This window comes from Mastacembelus armatus, unplaced genomic scaffold, assembly GCF_900324485.2.
Source record: "Mastacembelus armatus unplaced genomic scaffold, fMasArm1.2, whole genome shotgun sequence".
Taxonomy (NCBI): domain Eukaryota; kingdom Metazoa; phylum Chordata; class Actinopteri; order Synbranchiformes; family Mastacembelidae; genus Mastacembelus; species Mastacembelus armatus.
Genome location: NW_022872853.1, coordinates 275430 through 298374, shown reverse-complemented (window position 1 = coordinate 298374; position 22945 = coordinate 275430). Strand labels below are relative to the sequence as shown.

The 22945-nt window shown below is 47.9% G+C and overlaps 1 protein-coding gene across 1 annotated transcript; it reads right to left on the bottom strand.

Moving 5' to 3' along the window:
* Positions 1 to 3116: 3116 nt before the first annotated feature.
* On the bottom strand, positions 3117 to 22253 carry LOC113131240 (myosin-6-like). The gene is made up of 14 exons (XM_033325093.1): positions 22048 to 22253; positions 20738 to 20894; positions 19607 to 19664; positions 17096 to 17168; positions 16276 to 16521; positions 15257 to 15835; positions 14546 to 14980; positions 14165 to 14298; positions 13959 to 14085; positions 13449 to 13574; positions 13167 to 13301; positions 12913 to 13075; positions 12762 to 12820; positions 3117 to 9363 (listed from the first exon to the last, which is right to left on the bottom strand). The coding sequence occupies exons 5-14, from the start codon at positions 16480 to 16482 to the stop codon at positions 3538 to 3540; spliced, it is 7791 nt and encodes a 2596-aa protein (XP_033180984.1). The 5' UTR covers positions 16483 to 16521; positions 17096 to 17168; positions 19607 to 19664; positions 20738 to 20894; positions 22048 to 22253; the 3' UTR covers positions 3117 to 3537.
* Between the last annotated feature and the right edge of the window lie 692 nt (positions 22254 to 22945).

Sequence of the window (22945 nt, the reverse complement as noted above, 5' to 3'; positions counted from 1 at the left end):
AATCCACATCGGCACCTACTTTATGTCCAACAGGTCTGAACAGTTTTTTGGACTAAACAAACATTGAATGGTCACTTGTCACTATATGAACCGATCGGTTTCAAAGAACGATCAGGAGATGAATCAGTAAATAATAATCGATAGCACTGGGATCTATAGTTAGAAGTCAGTGTGGTATCAGTGTCTGGTTCTGTTTTCTTTGGTCAACAGTGAATCATGAACAAGAAGAACATGTCTGTTTTGACTCAGCCGGACTCAACTGGTCTCTGCTGGGGTCAGTTCGACTTTTGCCAGAACCAGATGGTCCCCACTGGACTCTGCAGGTCTCTGTCAGACCCAGCCGGTCTCTGGTGGATTCTGTGGACTGAGAGAGCAGAGGTCAGACTAACTGTTGTTTTCCAGACAGATAAAACTTAAATTGTCAACTAAGCAGCATTTTGTAGTACCTCTCTGGTCCGTGTCGGTCCTGAATCCAGATGTTTTCCGACATGGGCCCTGACATATGAGTCTGTTTCCTCTTTCCTCTGTCTGCAGGCGCCTGGTATCTGTCCATTTATGACTCTAGGCGCAGCTACAGCAGCAGCTTCAATGCTTGGTGCTGGTTCTGGAGGCAGGGGTCTGGGTCTGGGTCACCCTCTTTGACTCAGCACCTACACAGGTTTTGGGGTCCTTCCCATGTAGGAGCCTGACACAGATGGACGCTCCAGATCGTAGTCCTGGTCCCGAAAACTGATCTGGATCGATACCCCGCCCCCATGTGTGAGGTATGGCCCTGAACCCACCCTGAGCTGTGGTCCCACCACAACCCGCCCAAATAATCAGTGTTTGTCCGCCACAGTCCTGGCAGCACCACATAGTGTCATGTAAATACTCAGACACAGTACAAGTACTTTAAAGGAGAGGAGTTTGGAAAATATTCCAGGAAACTGCTAATTGTCAGTAATGAGACTAAACTGTCTCTTCCTTCCTGCGAACATCACACAGGAGGGTTGGACCCGACAGAGTCCGGCCCAGACTCAACTGGAAGAGCAGACACTTAAATCCTATGGTTCATATCTGATGAGCTGAAACTTTCTTCATTAGATCAACACGACGACCAGATACAATGGAGACACAGTTTGTCAGAGGTCAAACTTATGGTCTTTGTGTTAATGAAGAAACAAAGACCTTCCGGTTTTCTGTTTGGAAGAATTTTAGCTTCATTTACCGAAGAACATCAAAGATATGCAGGTGTTACCATGAGTTTCTAGGGAATGAGAGCAGCGTGTGATTTATTGTTGAAATGTTCCTTTAAACAAATAAATACATGTTCACAGTGAAAGAGCAGCTTTATTTCTCCTGTTTAACCGATAAACACACCGGAAATCAAACAAGTTCAGACAGTGCAGTAAAATTAAGTCAATAATGATAAAACTCCATCCACACAATAAACAGTGGTGTTTTATTTTGAAAGTCACGCAATCCCGGTAAATAGTCCGTTATTTTCCTTCATTAACGACCTCCACACCGTCGCCGAGCTCCTCCAGCCCCGAGGAGTCCGTCTCCGTCCAGCCGGCATCAGCCACCGTTTCCCGTCCAGTCGCCGCTCGGTGCGTCGGCAGGTTGGACGGATCCTCCGCGGTCACGGCGGGAGGCTCGGCGGAGCCCAGTCCGGTCCGAGGAGGCTGGGCTAGTCCGGTGGGGAGGACCGGAGTTTCCCCGGGAGGGACTTCCACCGCAGCGGTACCGAGACCTTTAGGGTCAGAGGTTCTGCTCCCAGACCGTTTGGATGCAGGTCGGAACGGGCCGACAGGATTAGTATCAGTACTCATGGAAGTACTACTACTGTCTTCATTATCTCCGTTTGAAGTACTTTTACGCGTTCCAGCCTCACATTTGATTTTTCTGGGAGCACCAGGACCGGTCTCGGTACCAGTGAGTCCGGGTCCTAGTGTGGGTTTCCAGATGAGGCTGTAGTACACAGCCAGGATTACGGCCACCAGAGACACGGACAGGACGTAGACCAGCACGGTGGCCAGTCTCACCCACTTCTTGTCGGCTTTGGCCGCCAGCTTCGCCGTCTTCTCCCCGGTGTAGGTGGCCGCTGTGCCCCGCTGCGCCGGGACCAGCCCCGGGGTCCAGTTCCTGCTGTCACGCATGGTGTGCGGGTCAGATCCAGCTGGATGCGGACTTTTCCGGTGTGTCTGCAGCCCGGCAGAGTTCCTCCATGATCCACGGCTGGACCCACATCTGGATCCACAGCTGGACCTGCGAGGTTTATCAGACCGAGCTGCGTCAGGAAGCTCTTCACAATAAAAGCCCGTGGTTAGAAATACCAGGAAGCTGCGGTCTTTCAAACTTTGTGAAAATGTATCGAGGGGTCACTTTTTATTTTGTTGTGTTCGTAGCAGGAAACAGATGTTTCTTACAGATGTTTGTTGACTGAACAGTTACTCAGAAGCTCTGATTGGTTTGTTCCGCTAACGCTGCCCCAGCTGATGAGTATTTTATCTCCCTCACTAAAACATGAGGACGTCGGACCCGCTTTGCTGAGTCCCGTGTTCAGGCTCAGGTATGAAGTGAGACAGACAGAACCGCTCAGTGATCAGCTGTGACTGTATTTCTCTGCACATCTGGGGCAACATGTACAAATGTGGTGCCTCATGATGTAACAGGTTCATTTAGACCAGATGTTTGACCCCCAGGCTGGAAAGTCAGTTCAGTTCCCAAAGTTATGTTGCAGGTCAGTATTTCTAGAAAACCCAGATTAGCCTGAAGGATTTAATTTCAAATATGACGTTAAATTAATCAAAACAGGAGCTTTAGAAAAACCACCAGACGATGAAAACATTAAAATGTGAGTCAGACAGAACCGCTCAGTGATCAGCTGTGACTTTATTTCTCTGCACATCTGGGGCAACATGTACAAATGTGGTGCGGCACGATGAGATCTTCAGCGCCCCCTGCAGCCATCACAGGTGTAGGTCGTGGACACCATGGGGACTCAGGTGTGTTCCCGCTTGTTAATGTTTCAGCTGAACACGTTCAAATAACTAGTGAGCCTTAACACAACTACTGTCACTACCATGACTAACTGATGAAATAACTGCTGCTTTTGGTTTCGCCCGCAGCCCATCACTCCTCCAGGAGCAGGAACACCTGTCGGTCAAAGCAGATTCACAGACAAGGAATTAACTGACAGGAAGTTCAGCTGTCGTCATGCTACAAGAAGAAAATCACAATATGAAGGCAGAACAACATTTTAAATGCACTGACAAAATTCACACATTTTATGTGTGGCTTGATGAAAACGTCCTGTGTGTGTGACGCAACAAGTATGTACTGATGAAGACCAAGAGATGTGGCTGAAAGCTTCAGGAAGTGGATCTTTTAGTGCTTGTTTATTACTGGGTGCTTCTTTCTTTGTTTTGGGGCCATATGTTTGTTTCATGCAGATGTGACATAAATGTAAGATCTGGGACCCTGTTCTGAGCTGTGGTGACTCTTTAGAGAGTGAAAATGTGAACATACCTGTGGTGTTAACGTCCCGAGGTCTCCTCACTCATCCAGCCCCTTCTTGGAGGATCCGTCCCTGGTCTTCGCCCTCAGCTTGTTCACCTGGGACTCTGCGATGTCAGCTCGCTCCTCCGCCTCCTCCAGCTCATGCTGGAGTTTGCGGAGTTTGGCCATGTTGGCATTTGCTGCCTCCTCGGCCTCCTCTGCTACATGTTTGTAGGACTTCACCTTCAGCTGCAGTTTGTCCACCAGGTCCTGGAGGCGGGACAGGTTCTTGCGGTCTTCCTCAGTCTGGTAGGTGAGCTCTTTCATGCGGCGTTCATATTTGCGAACCCCCTTGATGGACTCTGTTCCCCTCTTCTGCTCTGCCTCCAGCTCATTCTCGAGCTCTTTGATGCGAGCCTCCAGTTTTTGGAGCTGCTTCTTGCCGCCCTTCATGGCAACCTGTTCAGCCTCATCCAGACGGTGCTGCAGGTCTTTGATGGTCTGCTCCATGTTCTTTTTCATGCGCTCCAGGTGGGCACTGGTGTCCTGCTCCTTCTTCAGCTCCTCAGCCATCATGGCTGCGTCTGTGATGGCCTTCTTTGCCTTCTCCTCAGCATTGCGGTTTTCCTGTATGGTCTCCTCCAACTCATTCTGCAGGTGGAGGAGGTCTGCTTCATGTTTTTTCTTCTGGTTGATTAAGCTAGTGTTCTGGGAGTGGAGGAGCTGTATTCGCTCTGCTGCATCAGCCAGCTCCTGTTCAGCCAGTTTCCGACTTCTCTCCGTCTGTTCAAGGGCTGCCCTCACTTCCTCCAGCTCGGCCTGGATCAGGTTGTTGCGTCTCTCCATGAGTGAAATGTTTTCTCTCAGGTCGTCGTTGCCATGCTGTGCATCGTCCAGCTGCAGCTGAGTGTCCTTCAGAAAGGCTTGGAGGTTCTTCAGCTGTTTCTGCGCATCAGCTGCCTGCCTGTTAGCTTGGCTCAGCTGGATCTCCATCTCATTCAGGTCACCCTCCATCTTCTTCTTGACTCTCAGGGCCTCGTTCCGGCTCCTGGTCTCAGACTCCAGAGACGACTGAAGGGACTCGAGCATCCGTTGGTAGTTTCTCTTAGCCTGCTCCATTTCCTCATCTTTCTCGGCCAGTTTTCGCTCCATGTCAGCCTTCACTTGGTTGAACTCCAGCTGAGCTCTGAGGGTCTTGCTCTCTTCATGTTCCAGAGAACCTTCTGCCTCCTCTAGTGCTGATTGGAGCTCAGCTTTTTCTTGTTCCAGCTGCTTCCGGATTTTCTCCAGTTCATGTGCGCTCCTGCCGCCCTCTCCCAGCTGGTCTGTGAGGTCAGAGATCTCCTCCTGGAGGTTCTTGTTTTCTCTCTTAATGGTTTCCAGTTGATCCAGACATTCTTCATAGGCATTCCTCAGTTTGAAGAGTTCAGTGCTCAAGGAACGAGCTTCCTTCTGAGAGGCCTCCAGTTCACATTGTGATTCCTCAAACTTCTGCTTCCATTCTGCCAGGACTTTGTCAAAGGCTCTTTGCTTTTTGTCCAGTGCTGCAGAGGCTGCATTGGATCTCTCAAGGTCCAGCATCAGGTCTTCGATCTCATTTTGGAGCCGGTGTTTGGTCTTTTCCAGGGATGAACACTTTGCATTCACTGCCTCAATGGCCTCTTCTGCTTCCTGCAGCCTCTGAACCAGTTTCTTCTTGGCTTCTTCCAGCTCCTCCGTCCTCTGGATCCCATCAGTTTCATACTTTGTCCTCCATGCTGAGACCTCAGAGTTGGATTTGGACAGAGCTCTCTGCAGCTCAGCCTTGGTTTCCTGCTCTTCTTCAAACTGCTCTCGAAGCAGATCGCAGTCGTGTCGAGCAGACTGTAGAGCGTGGGCAAGGGCATTCTTCGCCTTGACTTCCTCTTCCAGCTGCCTGCGTAGGTCTTCTACCTGCTGGTTGTATGAGTTCTTTCCTCTGGTCAGCTGTGATATCAGGCACTCCTTTTCTTCCACCTGACGTCCAAACTCACCATTCTCCGTGAGCAGCTTGGCCCTCTGAGTTGTTAAGTCGTTGATGGTTCGTTGAGCCTCTTCATATTTGCTTTTGTACTCGTTCATGTTGTCTTCCATTGTACGGCACATCTTCTCAATGTTTGACTTGGCCTTCACCACACTCTCCATGTTAGAACACAGGTCATCCAGCTCCAGTTTCAGCTCATTCTTTTCCTTCTCCAGTTTCTGCTTCACCCGCTGCAAATTATCAATCTGTTCTCCCAGCTCAGCTACGCTGTCAGCGTGTTTCTTCCTCAGGGTGGCAGCGGTGGCCTCATGTTGGAGGGTTGATTCCTCCAGCTCCCTTCGCAGCTTCTGAAATTCAGCATCTCTTTTCTTGTTTAGCTCCACCTGTGCTGATGTAGCTCCACCTGCTTCCTCCAGACGTTCACTGATGTCCTCCAGCTCACGGGAAAGATCGGAGCGCTGCTTTTCGACTTTGGCCCGGGCTGCACGCTCAGCATCCAGCTCCTCTTCCAGCTCTTCAATTCTGGCCTGGTTTTCTTTGAGCTTCTTATGGAGCTGAACTGAAGCCACCTGCTCGTCTTCTAGCCTTGAATTGATATGAGTAATTTCAAAGTCTTTTTTCTTAAGTCTTTCCTCCAGTTGTTGTTTGTCATTCTCTAGGTCCATTAAATTCTCCTGGGTCAGTTTCAAGTCTCCTTCAAGCTTCCTCTTTGAGCGCTCGAGGTCCATCCTGACTTTCTTTTCTTGCTCCAGCGAGCCCTCCAGATCATCCACCTGTTGCTCCAGCTTGGCTTTAGCTTTACTTAAGCTGTTGGCTTTGTCTTCCTCACTCTGAAGGTCATCCAGTGTCTGCTGGTGAGCCTCTTGCAGTGCTTTCTTCTCTTTGGTCAGCTTCATGATGCTTTCATCCTGAGAAGCCATCTCCTCAGTCAGATTTTTCACCTTATTCTCTGTGGCATGTTTCTCTTTTTCAACCTTGGCTAAAGTAAGCTCCAGGTCATCTATATCTTTCTTCAGCTCTGCACATTCATCTTCAAGCTTACGTTTCTTAGCTGTGAGATCTGCATTCAGCTCCTCTTCATCTTCCAGTCTTTCTGTCATCTCTTTCAGCTTGGCCTCCAGTTGGATCTTGCTCTTTATAAGCTGTTCACAGCGTTCTTCAGCGTCTGTGAGTGTATCCTGTTCTGACTGAATCTGCAGCGTCAGATCGTTCTTCTCTTGGAGAAGAGTCACTATTTTCTCCTCCAGTTCCTTTCTCCTTGCTTCTGATTTCTCCAAAGTTTCTTTCAACTTGTTGAACTCATCCTTCATGTTTGCCATCTCCTTCTCAGACTCCGCGCTCTTCAGCAGGGGTTTGATCTTGAAGAAGAGCTTCATCCAGGGCCAGTTCTTTACACCCAGGAAAGAGCGAAGGTTCCACTGAATAACCATCAGAGCATCTCTGCGTTCCACCATCTTAGCGAACTGTTCCCTCATGAGGAGTGCACGGGCATTAGCCTGGATCCTGGTAATGATTCGAGAGAGTTGCTCATCTCGCATCTCCTCTAGTGTTCCCAACAGGCCAGCTTTAAAGAAGACTTTGGTGTGGCCAAACTTGTACTGAGTGTGGTCGATGTCCAATGATCCCAGCAACTTTTCTGTGCTTTTCTTACAGTCAATAAACTGACCCTCTGGGATAGCAGATGCATTCAGAATCCGGTACCGTTGTTTGAAGTCACCATACAGAACCCTGTTTGGGAAACCCTTTCTGCAGATTCTGATGCCTTCCAGGACCCCGTTACAGCGTAGCTGGTGCATCACAAGGCAATTGTCCATTACTCCTGGAGTTTTCCTCTCATTAGGAATCAGACAACGGACAAAGTGGGGATGTGTGGTCTTCAGGTTGGTCATCAGCTTGTTCAGGTTTTCCCTGTGAAGAGCAGACACTGTCTGGAATGACGAGCCCTTCTTCTTGGTACCTTTTCCACCTCCCTTCTCACCGCTGTCAGCTCCTGTATAACTTGAAAAAAGAAGACTGAGAAGCTTTAGAGATGATTTCTGGTAGAGACCGACCACAGTTTCATTCAGGGGGTCTTTGTTTTTGACCAACCAACCACCAATGTTGTAGTCCACAGTGCCAGCATAGTGTACCAGGGCAAAATGAGCCTCTGTTTTCCCTTTTGCTGCCCTTGGCTTCTCAAACATCTTGTTCTTGCCCAGGTGGTTATCATAGAGCTTGGACTTGAAGGTCTGGTCACTAGCTTTGGGAAACATGCATTCTTCCTCCAGAATTGACAGGATCCCCAGTGGCTTCTCAATGAGGTCAATACAAGCTTGTAAGTCCATTCCAAAGTCGATGAACTCCCATTCGATGCCTTCTTTTTTATACTCTTCTTGCTCCAGAACAAACATGTGGTGGTTGAAAAACTGCTGCAGTTTCTCATTAGTGTAGTTGATGCACAGCTGCTCAAAGGTGTTGAAATCAAATATCTCAAATCCAGCAATGTCCAGGACTCCTATGAAATACTGACGGTGCTGTTTTGTGTCGAGGGATTGGTTGATTCTCACCACCATCCAGTTGAACATCTTTTCATATACAGACTTAGCCAGTGCACCAATGGCATAGTAGACCTGGTCCACACTTTGGCCTTTGGTGACGTACTCGTTTCCAACTTTGACTCTGGGATGGCACAGACCTTTTATGAGGTCAGCAGAGTTCAGCCCCATTAGGTAAGCTGATTTATCAGCTGCCTCCGTTCCGTCGGGTTCAGCCTGCTCCTCGCGCTGCTTCTGTTTGAACTTCATGTTGCCGTAGTGCATGATGGCACCTATCAGTTTATAGACACCCATCTTTTCCTCTGCTGTGAAGCCGAGAACATCGAAGGCACTGTCAGTGGCCATCAGCTCCTCTGAGTCGTTGATGGAGGCGACCGTTACTTCTCCTTGGGAGATGTAGGAGTAGTCATACGGGTTGTTGGTGATCAGCAGCATGTCCAACAGCTCTGGCTTTTGATTGGACAGGATTTGGTAGAAGATGTGGTAGTTCCTCTCGGACTTGAGCTGAAAGGTGACACGTGACTTCTCCAGCAGGTACGTCTCAATGTCAGCAGACGAAAGTTTGCCACTTGTACCAAAATGAATTCGGATGAATTTTCCAAAACGAGATGAGTTGTCATTTCTTGCTGTTTTGGCGTTACCAAAAGCCTCTAGGGCAGGGTTTGCCTGGATGATCTGATCCTCCAGTGTTCCCTTGCTGGTGTCTTTTTTGCCTCCACCACCAACTGCAGCAATGCTGGCAAAGTACTGGATGACTCTCTTGGTGTTCACAGTCTTTCCTGCTCCAGATTCTCCGGTGATTAGGATGGACTGGTTCTCCCTGTCAGTCAGCATATATTGGTAGGCGTTATCAGAGATGGAAAAGATGTGAGGGGGGGCCTCGCTCCTCTTCTTCCCCCTATAGGCTGCCACCACCTCAGCATCGTAGACAGGAAGCCACTTGTAGGGGTTGACAGTTACACAGAAGAGCCCAGAGTAGGTATAGATCATCCAGGCAGCATAACGCTCTTTGAGGTTAAACAGCACAGCGGGCTCGTGGAGGAACGTGAACATTGCCATGTCTTCGATTTTATCAAATTTTGGCGGATTCTGGGGGTGAACTTGAGACTCCTTCACAGTTACTGTTGTCCCATCCTCCTTCTTGACAGTCACCATCCCTCCATCTTTGCTTTGGATTTGTCCTTTCACATACTCCTCCTTATCATCGACTACAAAACATTCAGTCTTGATGTCAAAAGGTCTGGTCTGAGCTTCCAGACGCTCCTTCTCTGACTTCCGCAAGTACGGAGCAGCCTTCCCAAACTCGGCCATCAGAGTGTCACCCATGGTTGATGGTGGAGGTCCACGTCAGTGAGGAGAGAGAACAAACTGAGAGAAGAGCTCTTGTCTCTGCTCTCGTGTAGAAGTGCAGGGTCTTTGCTGCTGCTGAGCATTTATTAGGGTCCCCAAGGGCCAAATTTGGACATAAGTGCTGTCTGTGGATGCACCACAGGGCAGATTCAGGACCTTTAGCTGTTGAAGTCCATTTTTGGAAAAGCAGTTTTGCTGCTTATCCTCCTGCTGATAGAGACTCCTGACACTTCTCCATTTAGACTCACAGCATCATGTCAGAGCAAAACCTGGTTTACTCCAAAGCAATGACCGAAAACTAAATAAACATTTAGTTTTCGGTCATTGCTTTCATGCTGAAGAGACATAATCCAAGAAAAGGTTCAGCAAACATTAAATAATACAGTCTGCAGCTATAATATCACATTTATCAGACCAGGCTTCAATATTTTATCTCAAACCATCTACTGGACTTTTCTCTTTTCATCTCTGAGTGCTATAACTTGTGCCTCATTTAAAGGCCAGTTCCAAAAACATGAGAGGACTGTTTCTGAAATATAGAAAATATAAAGTGGGGTGTGTTTCTGTTTTCCTACTTTCCCACACCAGTTTAAACTTCTTGACAATGATTTAAGTGAAGATCGTCTCTAATGATAATTCTGATTACTTCAATGAATATTTATGGTTTTAGGTTTCTGCTACAACAAACACTGAGATAATCTGTGTTTAACCCTCACAGGTGCTGTAATGCTGTGGAGGTCTGAGAGGCTGGTCGAGCTGTGGACTCAGAAATGAGCAGCTCGTCTGATGAAGTGTTTCTGTCTCTTTATCTCTCAGCCCCTAAATAGAAACCAAAGAGACACTGGAGTCTCTGTATCAGCCCTCGGAGCGTTTATCAAACACGCTGTCGCAGGATGTAACTCGCTCTTCCTGTTTCTGAGTAAAATTCTACACCTGCAAATATCATTTTTCAGCCGAGGGTGATTGGAGAGTGCATGAGCTGCAGAGTTTTGATGATTTGATGATAAAGAAATGTCATGTCATGACCAAATACACTTCCTGTTGAAAATACTGAGAAATGATCAGACACAGCTGTTGAGTTCTAGTGAAAAACTGACATTTGAAACTACGTTTTAAACTCAGAGAACCACGTGTAATATTAGTTAGTGAACAGAAAAACCCTCTTCATGTGCCACAACTCATAGTCTGTATGACATTTGATGTAGATTCAGGAGACTGAAGAGGAGGATCAATGAAAAGAGGAGGCCCCATCTTGAACAAGGTAAAGTTGCTAACTTTATTTATTGAGAGCTGGAAATGACCATCCATCCATCCATCTTCTATACCCGCTTTTCCTGGTTCAGGGTCACGGGGATCTGCTGGAGCCTATCCCAGCTCTTTCTCGGAAGGCAGGGGTACACCCTGGGCAGGTCACCAGTCTGTTGCAGGGCCACATATAGACACACAAAGACAGACAACCTCACACTCACTCCTACGGGCAATTTTTAGAGCCAATCATCCTAACATGCATGTTCTTTGGACTGTGGGAGGAAACCGGAGTACCCGGAGTAAACCCACACAAGCAAACTCCACACAGAAAGGCCGGGATGCGAACCCACGACCTTCTTGCTGTGAGGCAACAGTGCTAACCACTCAGCCACCATGCTGCCCCTGGAAATGACCAAGAAGAAGTAAATGTCTGCTTGTTGATTAACTCGGTTTATTTTGGATGTTTGTGAGTCAGAAATCAGGATAAAACAGAGTCGACACAAACATTTGTGAATATGAACTTCAGTCACGTCAGTCGACAAGTTTTTAATTTTGGACTCAAATGTCTTTTTTCTCTGTTCAATACGTCCCTTTGCTTTACTCTGTGTGTGTGTGTGTGTGTGAGTGTGTGAGGCAGCATTTGGAAGTGAAGAACAAGAGGAACATGTGTCAGTCACACGTCATTAAAATAGCAGCAGATTATCTGTGTTGTCTCTGCAGCTGATAAACTGAGCGCGGCTGCAGAGAAGAACCAGATCAAAAACCAACATTGGCTCCAGGTCTTCGATCCTGTGTGTTCACAGGGCGGTGACGACTGAAGAAGGATGAGTTTATTGTCTGTCAAGGTGCCTGTTTTATACTGCAGTACGTGCCAGGCGGGTGGAGTTTGTCATGTTTAAACATACATATGACTGCAGGTCAGAGGTCGTATTTTTACTCCTTTTATTTATCATGGAAAGTGTTGAAAAAAAGATTTAAGATTATAATCTGTTGTACAAATCAAATTCTGTTAGTTTCAGTTATCTTAAATGAATTTATTGTTTCTAATTAACTGTATGAATGAAAGTGCAGTCAGAGGAGAAATAACATCAAACACACATCAACCGTGTTAAAATACATTTCATCAGTTTATTAACTTGGTTAAAATAAAAATAAACTCTTTTATGTGCAAAGTCACATTCTGTGTAAAACTGTGCAAGTTCTCTAAGGAAATCCAGTTTTTTGATTCTTCCCCTGATCACAGCAGAAAATATGTCCCTTTATCAACAAACCCTTAAAAAAACATGTTCATGTGTTTTTTAGTTTTGTTTATGGAAAAACTGTTTGCATCTTATCAGGAAATCAGTCAACCAAACCAAAAAACTGTTTTGACAGGAAACTGAGTCAGAAAGAAGCTTTTTAAAAGTGTTGGTCGCACAAAACGAGAGACCTGACCACGTTGACACAGACCAGGGAATAATTTCAGGACATTTTACAGACAAAACCATTAATGGAGACAATAATCTGCAGACGGACAAAAATAAATTGATTTAGAAACAGTTTCAGTCCAAACTCCACTTGAATTAACGAGGATTTTACTCGAATCCTGTTTGTTTCACTGGAGACACAAGATAATTAACCAATCGACAGAAAATGAATCACCTGTGATTTGATAATATTGATGTGAATAATATTCCTGGGTCTGTTTCACTTGAATCATCAGCTGAAATATTTGGTGAAAGTTGATCTGCAGTGTCAACACCGAACATCTGCTTCAGTTGCTTCCTTCTCACATTCGGGTCCTGGTAAATCTCAGCAGGACACACTTTTAGACAAACTTCCTGTTTGTTTGTTTTTTAAACCTCATCAATTTGTCATATTTAGTTTCTTCTCTTTTTATTGTTATTGAAATGTTCTTGTGTCGTTTTCTTGTTTTAGGCACAGAAACAGGAAAAATGTCAGATATTAAATTCCCCCTCGATAGGTGTAAACATCCACAGATCAGAAGGTCAAAGGTTGACCAGGAAACAGCCTCTGTGACAGGAAATGACAAACTGTCAAAAGTTGTCCTGCAGCAATAGGTCAAAGTTTACGACCTGTTGTGACCCAGTGACCCTCAGTGCTCAGGGCTGGCAGCGTCGCCCAGGCCTCAGACTGTTTGCACTCACCTGATTGGTCACTGGCACTGTGGCGAGCAGCCGGAAAGGGGGAGTTACTGCACCACGGGCTGAAGTTGATAAGTCGTCTGATCAACCAGTGAGAACATGAGTTCAGGCTCCTTAGGTCTCAGGTGTTTACAGGTACCTGCAGGTGATCAGCAGAGCGACATGCGCTTGCGGTACTGCTCCACCAGCGGCACCAGGCAACGTGGGGATCCGGCCTGCAGCAGGAACAGGTGCTCCAGCAAGTCGGAGGCGCTGCTGCGCTGCAACGTGTCACGAGTCAACATGCAGTCGAGGAAGTCCTTCAACACAGGAGACACCTGAGCACAGAGTGACATCATCAAATACAGCCAGGACCAGGTTCTGGGTCCTTGTCCTGTTCTAAATACAAATTGTGTGTGTGTGTCTGACCCTCTGGGTGTTCTTCACGCTCGGTGCTGCTTCGTCTCTCAGCTTCTTCATGGCGGTGATGGGCGTGTCACTGAAATATGGCGGCTCTCCGTCCACCATCTCCACCACCATGATGCCCAGAGACCAGATGTCCACCTGAGGGCAACAGGAGCCGGTCAGAGACCTGTGACCCAGGACTGGACCTTGTACAGAATCACTTTAATTTCGGGTTTGGATTGTTTTAGCATAAGACAGACTGAACCCCGATTCTGGATGTGGACCTGGATGTGTCGCTGTTGTTACCTCGGTCCCATACGGCGTCTTGGAGATCACCTCAGGAGCCATCCAGTATGGAGTCCCGACCAGAGATTTTCTCTTTGGAACGTCTTTGCTGATCTGAGCGCAGAAACCAAAGTCTGACAGTTTGATCTGTAGCAGGACCAAAGGAGACGAGGACTCAGCGGTCTGTTTCTTAACGAGCTCTGAACTATTTGTGTTTTCACCGGGGACACAGACTGGCCCAGTGAGTGTCCTGGTTATGTCTGGACCAGGACTGACTGAATGACCTGGAGCACTAGTGCGTGTAAATCCTAACCCTCGGAGCTTAGGAGTTAGTGAACGAGAAATCTTTTGCTGCAGCTGAAGGAGCCGCCACGTTAGCGCAGTGCTGAGGCTTGTGCTTAAACGAAACAGCCGAAACATTTAAAATCATCATCCTTGTTCCTTAAAATATGTGTGAGCACAATCAAACCTTGATCTGATGTTCTCTTACTAAGAGGTGAGGACTGGGACACAGGTGTGTTTGTGCGTTACCCTCCCGTCCAGCGTCAGCAGGATGGAGTCGCTCTTGATGTCTCGATGAATGACTCCCTGAGAGTGAAGATAGGCCAGCGCCTGCAGGACGCCTTCACACACTGTAGCTATCTGCTCCTCATTCAGCCTGAAACCAACAGGAAGGCTATAAAACTACAAACACCTGAGGAAATCCAACAGACAGGTGTGTTTAACTTCCTGCTTACCTGGTTTCACTGACGATGTGTGTGAGAGCACCACCCTGCAGGTACTCCATGATAACCCAAAGTTCCTCCTCCACCAGGGCGCTGCGGTACATCTCCACCACATTCTGGTGCCGGTAGTCCCTCATGATCACCACCTGAGACCAAACACATGGGGAGAGGTGAGCTGATGATGTCATACTGCAGCAGGTAACAGACATGAATCTTCTGTTTGATCAACTGTTTAGGTTGATGAACTTCAAAGCTCTGACTGACAATCAAACATTTCTACTGAGGAGAGAAAAATAAATGTGTGTCGTCATTAAAGAACCAGCTCATTTCTCACTTCCTCCAGGTAACACACAAGTAACATGAAGCCCCCCCCCCCCCCCCCCCCAGCTGTACCTCATTGAAGAGCAGCTCTCTGCGCTGTTGTTTCCTCAGGTCCATCATCTTCACAGCCACCTGTCGCCCACTGTGCCTCTCCCGGGCGATGCAGACTACACCTGTGGACCCTTCACCGATCTTCACAAAGTTCTCCAGAGTTGTCCTCGGGTCTCCCGGCTCCACCACCATCTGCAGTGCCGCCTTGAACTGCTCATGGGTCACCTTCTGAGGAGGTCCATCGGGGACCGTCTGCAGGGTGGGTGTGGGGCAGGCCGGGGATCCAGGGTGGGAGGGGTGGGGCAGGTTCTGGATCGTTGTGGTTGGTGTTCTTGGAGTAATGTTAATGGTGGAGGAGGGGCGGCGGGAACGCTGAGGTAAACCCCTACCTGTGATGATGGGGCTGCTGGTGCTGTTTGGGGGGGGTAGCAGTAGGTGGGTCGAGGGGGTGGTGAGCTGGGGGAGCAACAACAGATGAACCGTCAAATAAATGTAACGTACATTCTACAGTCAGTAACAGAAGAAGAACAGTCTGCCCTGATGGAGGCTTCTAGAGACTCACTCAAGAAAACTGAAGGGGGCTTCTACAAAGTCCTGAATTAAGGTTCTGAATACTTTTGTAATACTTTCCTGGACACCCAGGTCCAGGCTAGCTGCTCCCCAAGTCTTTATGCTAAGCTAAGATGCTATTTCACTAAACGTGGAAACGCTCTTTTCAATGGCGTGTTTTACCTTGGGGTCGTAGGAGGAGTGTGGCCTTCTGGGAGTTTCTGTGGAGGAGGACAGCAGGTCAGGCAGGTGATTGACACCTGGTTTCGGTCTCAGGTGAGTTCTGTTATTGGTCTCCACAGTTTGCAGTTTGTTGTGACGGGAAGCTGGCCTTTGTCTTAGCCCCGCCCCCTCACCAACTTCATCCCGGCCACCCGTTTCATCTGTCTCACCTGTGCTCGGGGGTGTCTCAGGTGTGGTGGGTGTGGCCTCAGAAACTATCTGGCAGGTGGACTTGGCTCTCTGCAGAGCTCTGTTCCGTTTGGGGCTGCCGCTTTCACTGCGCACCTGTCGGATCCGGTCTTGCCAGTAGGTGGCGCTCCTGCCAGTCTTCCCATTGTCTTCATGGTAACTGAGCTCCTCATACTGGTACACCTCATCCTCCGCCAGTTCTCCCAGTCGACCTAGTGACCGGGCACGTTTTCGTGCCGACGGGCTGCTGCGGCGCAGAGAGTTGGAGCTGGAGACGGACAGACGGGTCATCTCAGAGATCATGTGACTGATGTAGTCGCCATGACCGATAAAACTGCCGCGAACAATCGTCTGCAGAGAAACGTTCACACAGACTGAACCTCATGGAAACAGAACCTGAACCTCATGGTCAATAATAAATGACTAAAATATGGAATTCTGAAATAAACGTAATGAATTTAGCGATTACAGTTGACATTTACAGTAAACCAGTGAACGCACCACCAGCAGCTTCACTGGTGTCACTTTCTGGGACTGGACAAAATAACAGAAACAGTAAAACTTAATCGAACAGCACAAATTGCAGCTTCCAGGTGATTCACTGCAGGACCGTTGGATCAGACTGATCCACAGGGGTTCCTAATAAACCCGCTGGGTCCGACACAGGGGTTCTTAATAAACCCGCTGGGTCCGACACAGGGGTTCCTAATAAACCCGCTGGGTCCGACACAGGGGGTCCTAATAAACCGACTGGGTCTGAGACAGGGGTTCCTAAAAGTCTTCAATCTGACCTTCCTGGGTCCCAGCTCGATCTCTGTGATCCTGGAGGGGTCCACCAGGGGGCGTGGCCTCTTCAGCGTTTCGATGACGCTCTGCCACTGTGGCGGCAGGCCTACGTAGTGACCTGTGGTGGCATCGAAGGACGTGTGGACGCGGTGCTGGAAATCCAGTGGTGCCGAGATCTCTGGCCTGCGCTTCTTTTTCCTGCGACGGAACATAGTCACGGCAAAGCAGGGATTCTGGGCAAGCTGTGAGACCTGAGGGAAACCACAACACATAACCTTCATCATTTCCTGGAGACCTGCCTTAATCTCAAGTCCCCACAATGTGAGTAACACCAGGCAAACACACACACAGTGTCTCTTCCTGTCCAGGTCTACCTGAGTAGAGTCACATGACTGTCTGTTCCCTCCTGTCAAACACAAAGCAAACAAGCAGCCCAGGTGAGAACTCACCTGTCTGCATCAGTAAATACAGCTGCAGGCTCTGATGCAGCTGCTGTTTATTCACAGAGAAACATTAAACCTTCATTAAACCCTGATTAACAGGGGGGTTTTATTTTGAAAAGGTCTGAGGCCAGTGTTTTCTGTCAAACAGCTGTAGTAAATTTTAAAGAACGTTGCTTTTCATGGTGTCTTTAATTTTATTCATCTTACATTGAACATTTTGTCAACTGGAATCTGTTTGTTGTGGATTTTATTTTTATTGCCAAGTGTTTCAGTAAAGAACGAATGTTTGGATGAAGTTAATCCAGTGAAACTTTAGCAGGATGCAGTTTAACACAGTAAATATTAGTCTGACTGTAACACCACCTGCCTCTCTCTCTCTCACCTGGCTGTGTGTCGGTGTCTCTCCTCCTCAGGTGAGCTCCTGTCCAGATCAGATCAGTTGGGTCCTGATTGTCCTGGAGACAAACACAGTCAATGAAGCGGCGTCTCCTGTTTGCTCAGTGGGAGCGGTGGAGGATCTGATCCGGTCAGCTGATCTTCCTCTGACTCTGGATCAGCGTCAGCAAGTGGAACGACAGCTGATCTGAGCATCAGCTGATTCACTGAACTGGAATCAGACGTTCAGTTTGATTTACTCATGTTACAGGTTGAAACTATGTGATTCACACACAGTATCACTGCTGCTGCAGCTCAGTCACCTGAACGTTTGTGCTGCAGCTCAGTCACCTGAACGTTTGTGCTGCAGCTCAGAGTCACCTGAACGTTTGTGCTGCAGCTCAGTCACCTGAATGTTTGTGCTGCAGCTCAGTCACCTGAACGTTTGTGCTGCAGCTCAGTCACCTGAACGTTTGTGCTGCAGCTCAGAGTCACCTGAATGTTTGTGCTGCAGCTCAGAGTCACCTGAACGTTTGTGCTGCAGCTCAGTCACCTGAACGTTTGTGCTGCAGCTCAGTCACCTGAACGTTTGTGCTGCAGCTCAGAGTCACCTGCACCTGAACGTTTGTGCTGCAGCTCAGTCACCTGAACGTTTGTGCTGCAGCTCAGTCACCTGAACGTTTGTGCTGCAGCTCAGAGTCACCTGAATGTTTGTGCTGCAGCTCAGTCACCTGAACGTTTGTGCTGCAGCTCAGTCACCTGAACGTTTGTGCTGCAGCTCAGAGTCACCTGAACGTTTGTGCTGCAGCTCAGAGTCACCTGAACGTTTGTGCTGCAGCTCAGTCACCTGAACGTTTGTGCTGCAGCTCAGAGTCACCTGAACGTTTGTGCTGCAGCTCAGAGTCACCTGAACGTTTGTGCTGCAGCTCAGTCACCTGAACGTTTGTGCTGCAGCTCAGTCACCTGAACGTTTGTGCTGCAGCTCAGTCACCTGAACGTTTGTGCTGCAGCTCAGAGTCACCTGAACGTTTGTGCTGCAGCTCAGAGTCACCTGAACATTTGTGCTGCAGCTCAGTCACCTGAACGTTTGTGCTGCAGCTCAGAGTCACCTAAACGTTTGTGCTGCAGCTCAGTCACCTGAACGTTTGTGCTGCAGCTCAGAGTCACCTGAACGTTTGTGCTGCAGCTCAGAGTCACCTGAACGTTTGTGCTGCAGCTCAGTCACCTGAACGTTTGTGCTGCAGCTCAGTCACCTGAACGTTTGTGCTGCAGCTCAGAGTCACCTGAACGTTTGTGCTGCAGCTCAGTCACCTGAACGTTTGTGCTGCAGCTCAGTCACCTGAACGTTTGTGCTGCAGCTCAGTCACCTGAACGTTTGTGCTGCAGCTCAGAGTCACCTGAACGTTTGTGCTGCAGCTCAGAGTCACCTGAACATTTGTGCTGCAGCTCAGTCACCTGAACGTTTGTGCTGCATCTCAGAGTCACCTAAACGTTTGTGCTGCAGCTCAGTCACCTGAACGTTTGTGCTGCAGCTCATTCACATGAACGTTTGTGCTGCAGCTCAGTCACCTGAACGTTTGTGCTGCAGCTCATTCACATGAACGTTTGTGCTGCAGCTCAGTCACCTGAACGTTTGTGCTGCAGCTCAGAGTCACCTGAACATTTGTGCTGCATCTCAGTCACCTGAACGTTTGTGCTGCAGCTCAGTCACCTGAACGTTTGTGCTGCAGCTCAGAGTCACCTGAACGTTTGTGCTGCAGCTCAGTCACCTGAACGTTTGTGCTGCAGCTCAGTCACCTGAACGTTTGTGCTGCAGCTCAGTCACCTGAACGTTTGTGCTGCAGCTCAGAGTCACCTGAACGTTTGTGCTGCAGCTCAGTCACCTGAACGTTTGTGCTGCAGCTCAGTCACCTGAACGTTTGTGCTGCAGCTCAGAGTCACCTGAACGTTTGTGCTGCAGCTCAGTCACCTGAACGTTTGTGCTGCAGCTCAGTCACCTGAACGTTTGTGCTGCAGCTCAGTCACCTGAACGTTTGTGCTGCAGTGACGATAAATGTTGAGCTGATTTTACTGCAGCCGTGCACAGAGAGAACAGCTCGGATGCTGTTTGAGGATCAGTGGATGGAGCAGGCAGGTGAGATCAGGTGTATCTATGTCCATTTCTGTGGTCATTCCTCTCGGATGTCTCGGATTGTAGTTTTACTCAAACTACATTCCCCTGGTTCATCGCGCTCTCTGCCAGTGAATGCAGTTTAAACACGTTTTGAAAGGAATGGATCATTTCTGATCAGCTGCTTCCTGTGGTAAACTGTTGTTTTATTGCAAACTGAGTTTGGTTGTAATGAAATGTTGAAGGTAAATGCTCAGGCTGCAGCAGATGAGCCGACTTGTGCTGAAGATAAACACTGGTCTCAGGTGTGTTGGCTCAGCAGCAGCTGTTTGTTCACAGGGAGGGTGTGAGGTCGACCTGGACCTCCCACACAGGTGAATCTGCAGGTTATGACTCAGTCTAACTCACCTTCCAGCTGCTGTGGAGCAAGTGTCTCAGCGAGTCGACGCCGACAGTCAGTGAGTTCCTGAAAAATAAAGAGGATGTGATGAGTCTGGACCTGCTTCAACAGCTGCAGGGAACTTTTCAGCTTCCGGTCTTAGCAGGACTCTAAAGAGGTGCGGAAATGTTCTTCTGCCTCGGGTTTATCTGACACGTGTCCAGAGTCTGCATCAAAACTCCTGAGTGCAACTCTGCATTTTAGTCTAGTTCCAGTTCGAGTCCCAGTCTGAGTACCAGTCCGAGTCAAAGTCCCAGTCTGTGTCCCAGTCTGAGTCAAAGTCTCAGCCTGAGTCCCAGTATTAAAGTTTGCAGGCCTGCATATTTTACTGTGTTTAAAATGGAGAAATCTCAATCAGACAGAGTGAAAACATTTTTGCTAATTTATTAAAATCTGTGTTCAGACTCAGTTCCAGCATTGGCTCTCCTGGATTTCTGCAGTTTGGTGTTTTAGAGATCTTTTCAGGCTCTGTCAGATTGACTCCCTGATGGAACTGCTGCAGCTTCTCTGCAGGACTTCTGACGCTCTAACAGAGGGACCACTAAGGTCTTCTACCTGACTGAGACCTCTTCTCTTTCCCAGTGACTGACACCATTGTGGTCCTGACCTGCATTGTGAACTGTGGCACCTTATATACACAGGCGTCTTCCTAAACTTGGTTCAGACACATATCTCCTGAGATATGGCCAAGTATGGTGACCCATACTCGGAATTTGTCATTTAACCCATCACAAACTGCACACACACCCGGAGTGGGCAGCCAATGCTGTGGCATCCAGGGAGCAGTTGGGGTTCCGGTGCATTGGTCCGGTGCCTTGCCTCACCTCAGTATTGAAGGTGGACAAGGCACCGGAGACTCGAACCTGCAATTTTCAGGTTACAAGTCCGACTCCCTAGCCATTAGGCCACGACTGCCTATGAAGGCAAACATGAAGCAGGGAACAGGGAAGGATCATACTTTAGTTTTTTTTTAACAGAAATTTTATTTGTTTCAATTAAAGTTTATAGTGAATATTTTAGGAAGCAGCTAAAAATCACTGCAGCTGTGTGTGGGTGTGTGTGTGTGTGTGTGTGTGTGTGAGAGGGTGTGACTGACATACCTGAGGAATCAAACCGACACACGACATGACCAGACAGCTCCTCTGTGACTCTGCCGTGTGGAAATCAGCAGAGCCGTATGACTGGAAACACTCAGAGTGAATCACTGAAACCTGCGGCCTGGACCCAACATGATGAGCAGACGTGTCCTCACACCCACTACAACAAACAGTGAACAATCATTTACCAATAATCTAATTTGAAACCTCTGAACAGGAAACAGAACCTTCATGGCTTAAACCCAAATTGTCACATGACTCGTTGGGTCCTGATCCAGGTTAACAGCTCGTTATCAGGGTTAAACAATCCTCTAATTATCAGGAATATCAGTGCTCTTATTTTGAAATTTTAAAAAAACAGCAGTTGAAACCATGATTATTAATATGATTGGTTGAGTGCTGATCATGTGACTGTCGCGGGAATCTTCCCAGCATGCACCCTTATTTAATTAGTTTTATTACATGATTTTATTTTATTGTGATGATTCCTCCTGTGGATTCTCATCTAAAGCCGAGCTCATGTACAGGATTCAGCCTGAAACATCTCGACCCTGATCCTGATCATCTGCATTCTGGATTTCAGGAACTGTTGCTATGACAACGTCTCCAGATGAGTTTTAATCCTGTTTCAGCAGACTGAAAAGCCCACATTATGATCCAGAGGTCTGTTATCTGACTAGGCTTTAACAGAAAACCTCCACCAGCATCAGCTCGGCCTCGTCCATCACCGTCGCCTGTTTAAAGACATGCTTGAAAACCTTAAGAGGGACCTGGTTCCAGAGATGAGACTCCTGTCAGTTCATCCGCCACAGGTGACGGCACTATTACAGATTTTAACACATGAACAGGGAACCCAGACTGGGACCATGGCTCAGTGGCCACAGACAGTCCATCCTGCAGCTTCTGTGCGTTCCGAATCATAATGACAGGGACTTGTTCAGTCTCACAGAGGAGGAAACCTGCTTCTAGTCTCAGTTACACTCTGACACCAAACCCTCCATTCATACAGATCAGCTTTCTGCACACACACACACACACACACACACACCTGCAGACAGTGTTGTTGGTTTTCACACACTGAATAAGCGCAAAGAAAAACTTTGTAAAAGGAACATCTCATGTGTTTCCTGGAACCTGCTGAAGGAACTTTATTCAACCTGCCTGGGTCTGTAGACAGCAGCTTGGTACACCCGTTTCCAGCTGTTACAGATGTTACTGACTACTTCTAAACTGGTTCTTCACAGCTACAGAATGTGAACAGGCTGTGGGATCCAGCGCTTTAGAGCCAGGTCTTACAGATTAAACTCACTCACCTGGCCGGCAGAGTACAGGTGAGTCCAGGTGAATCCAGGTGAGTCCAGGTAAGTCAGCTCTGTCCAGTCCCGGCTGTTGTTCTCAGACTGTCTTTTCTCCTCCTCCTCAGTCTCTCTCTCCCTCCCCCATCTCACTCGTCCCTGTCTCGCCTTGTTTCAGGTTTGAAGGGAAAAGGCTGGAGGGAGGCGGAGCTTATTTTGACTGACACTTGGTTGCTTCTTTCTTTCCTAATTCAAATAAACTTTATTGATGTGACAAATTTTGAACAGAGTTTGGTTTGTGTGTTTCCAGCAGTTTGAGCTGGTGACTCATAATCACACATTTAAAACAAACTGAAGCAGCTTTCAGAATTAAAACCACAGATGTCGTAAAACATTTCTGATTCAGCCTGAAGACAATAAACACACACACCTCCCCCAGAAAAACCTGAAGCAAAGACAAACAGTAAAGAGGCTTCTCTCTCACTCTCTGCAGGCTGCAGCATGCCTCGCTCGCCCCTCAGGCAGAGGGGCGTGACTCACCGCAGCCAGACTCCACTGACTTTACTTTAAACTTTAGCTTCTACAGGAACTAATAGGCTCAGTGACCAATGTGACAGGATCAAACTGTGATAGAATTCAGTTTAAAGACCAAACCAGGTTCAACGTGAAAGATCAGAGTCACATGAAGCTCTAAATACACCAGGATCCCTGTGACTCAGGCAGATCACAAGCTTTTTAATGTTTCCCAATGCAGCTTCAGCGTCACGCCAACAGAACGTGACTTCAGATCATAGTGAGGAAGATACAGAGGATGATGAACCAGCTGCTTTACTGCAGTAACAGTCCAAAAGTACCATCATCCAGATGTACTTGAAGTATCCAAAGTAAAAGTACTCATTGTTCAGAATGGCCCATT

What these genes read in the sequence shown, in the direction of transcription:
- LOC113131240 (XM_033325093.1), bottom strand. Translation starts at nt 16,482, where the DNA reads ATGTTCCGTCGCAGGAAAAAGAAGCGCAGGCCAGAGATCTCGGCACCA. An exon ending in AGACGCCGTATGGGACCGAG is followed by an intron (nt 13,302 to 13,448) that starts GTAACAACAGCG and finishes TGTTGCCCTCAG; the next exon opens with GTGGACATCTGGTCTCTGGG. An exon ending in CCGCAAGCGCATGTCGCTCT is followed by an intron (nt 12,821 to 12,912) that starts GCTGATCACCTG and finishes TATCAACTTCAG; the next exon opens with CCCGTGGTGCAGTAACTCCC.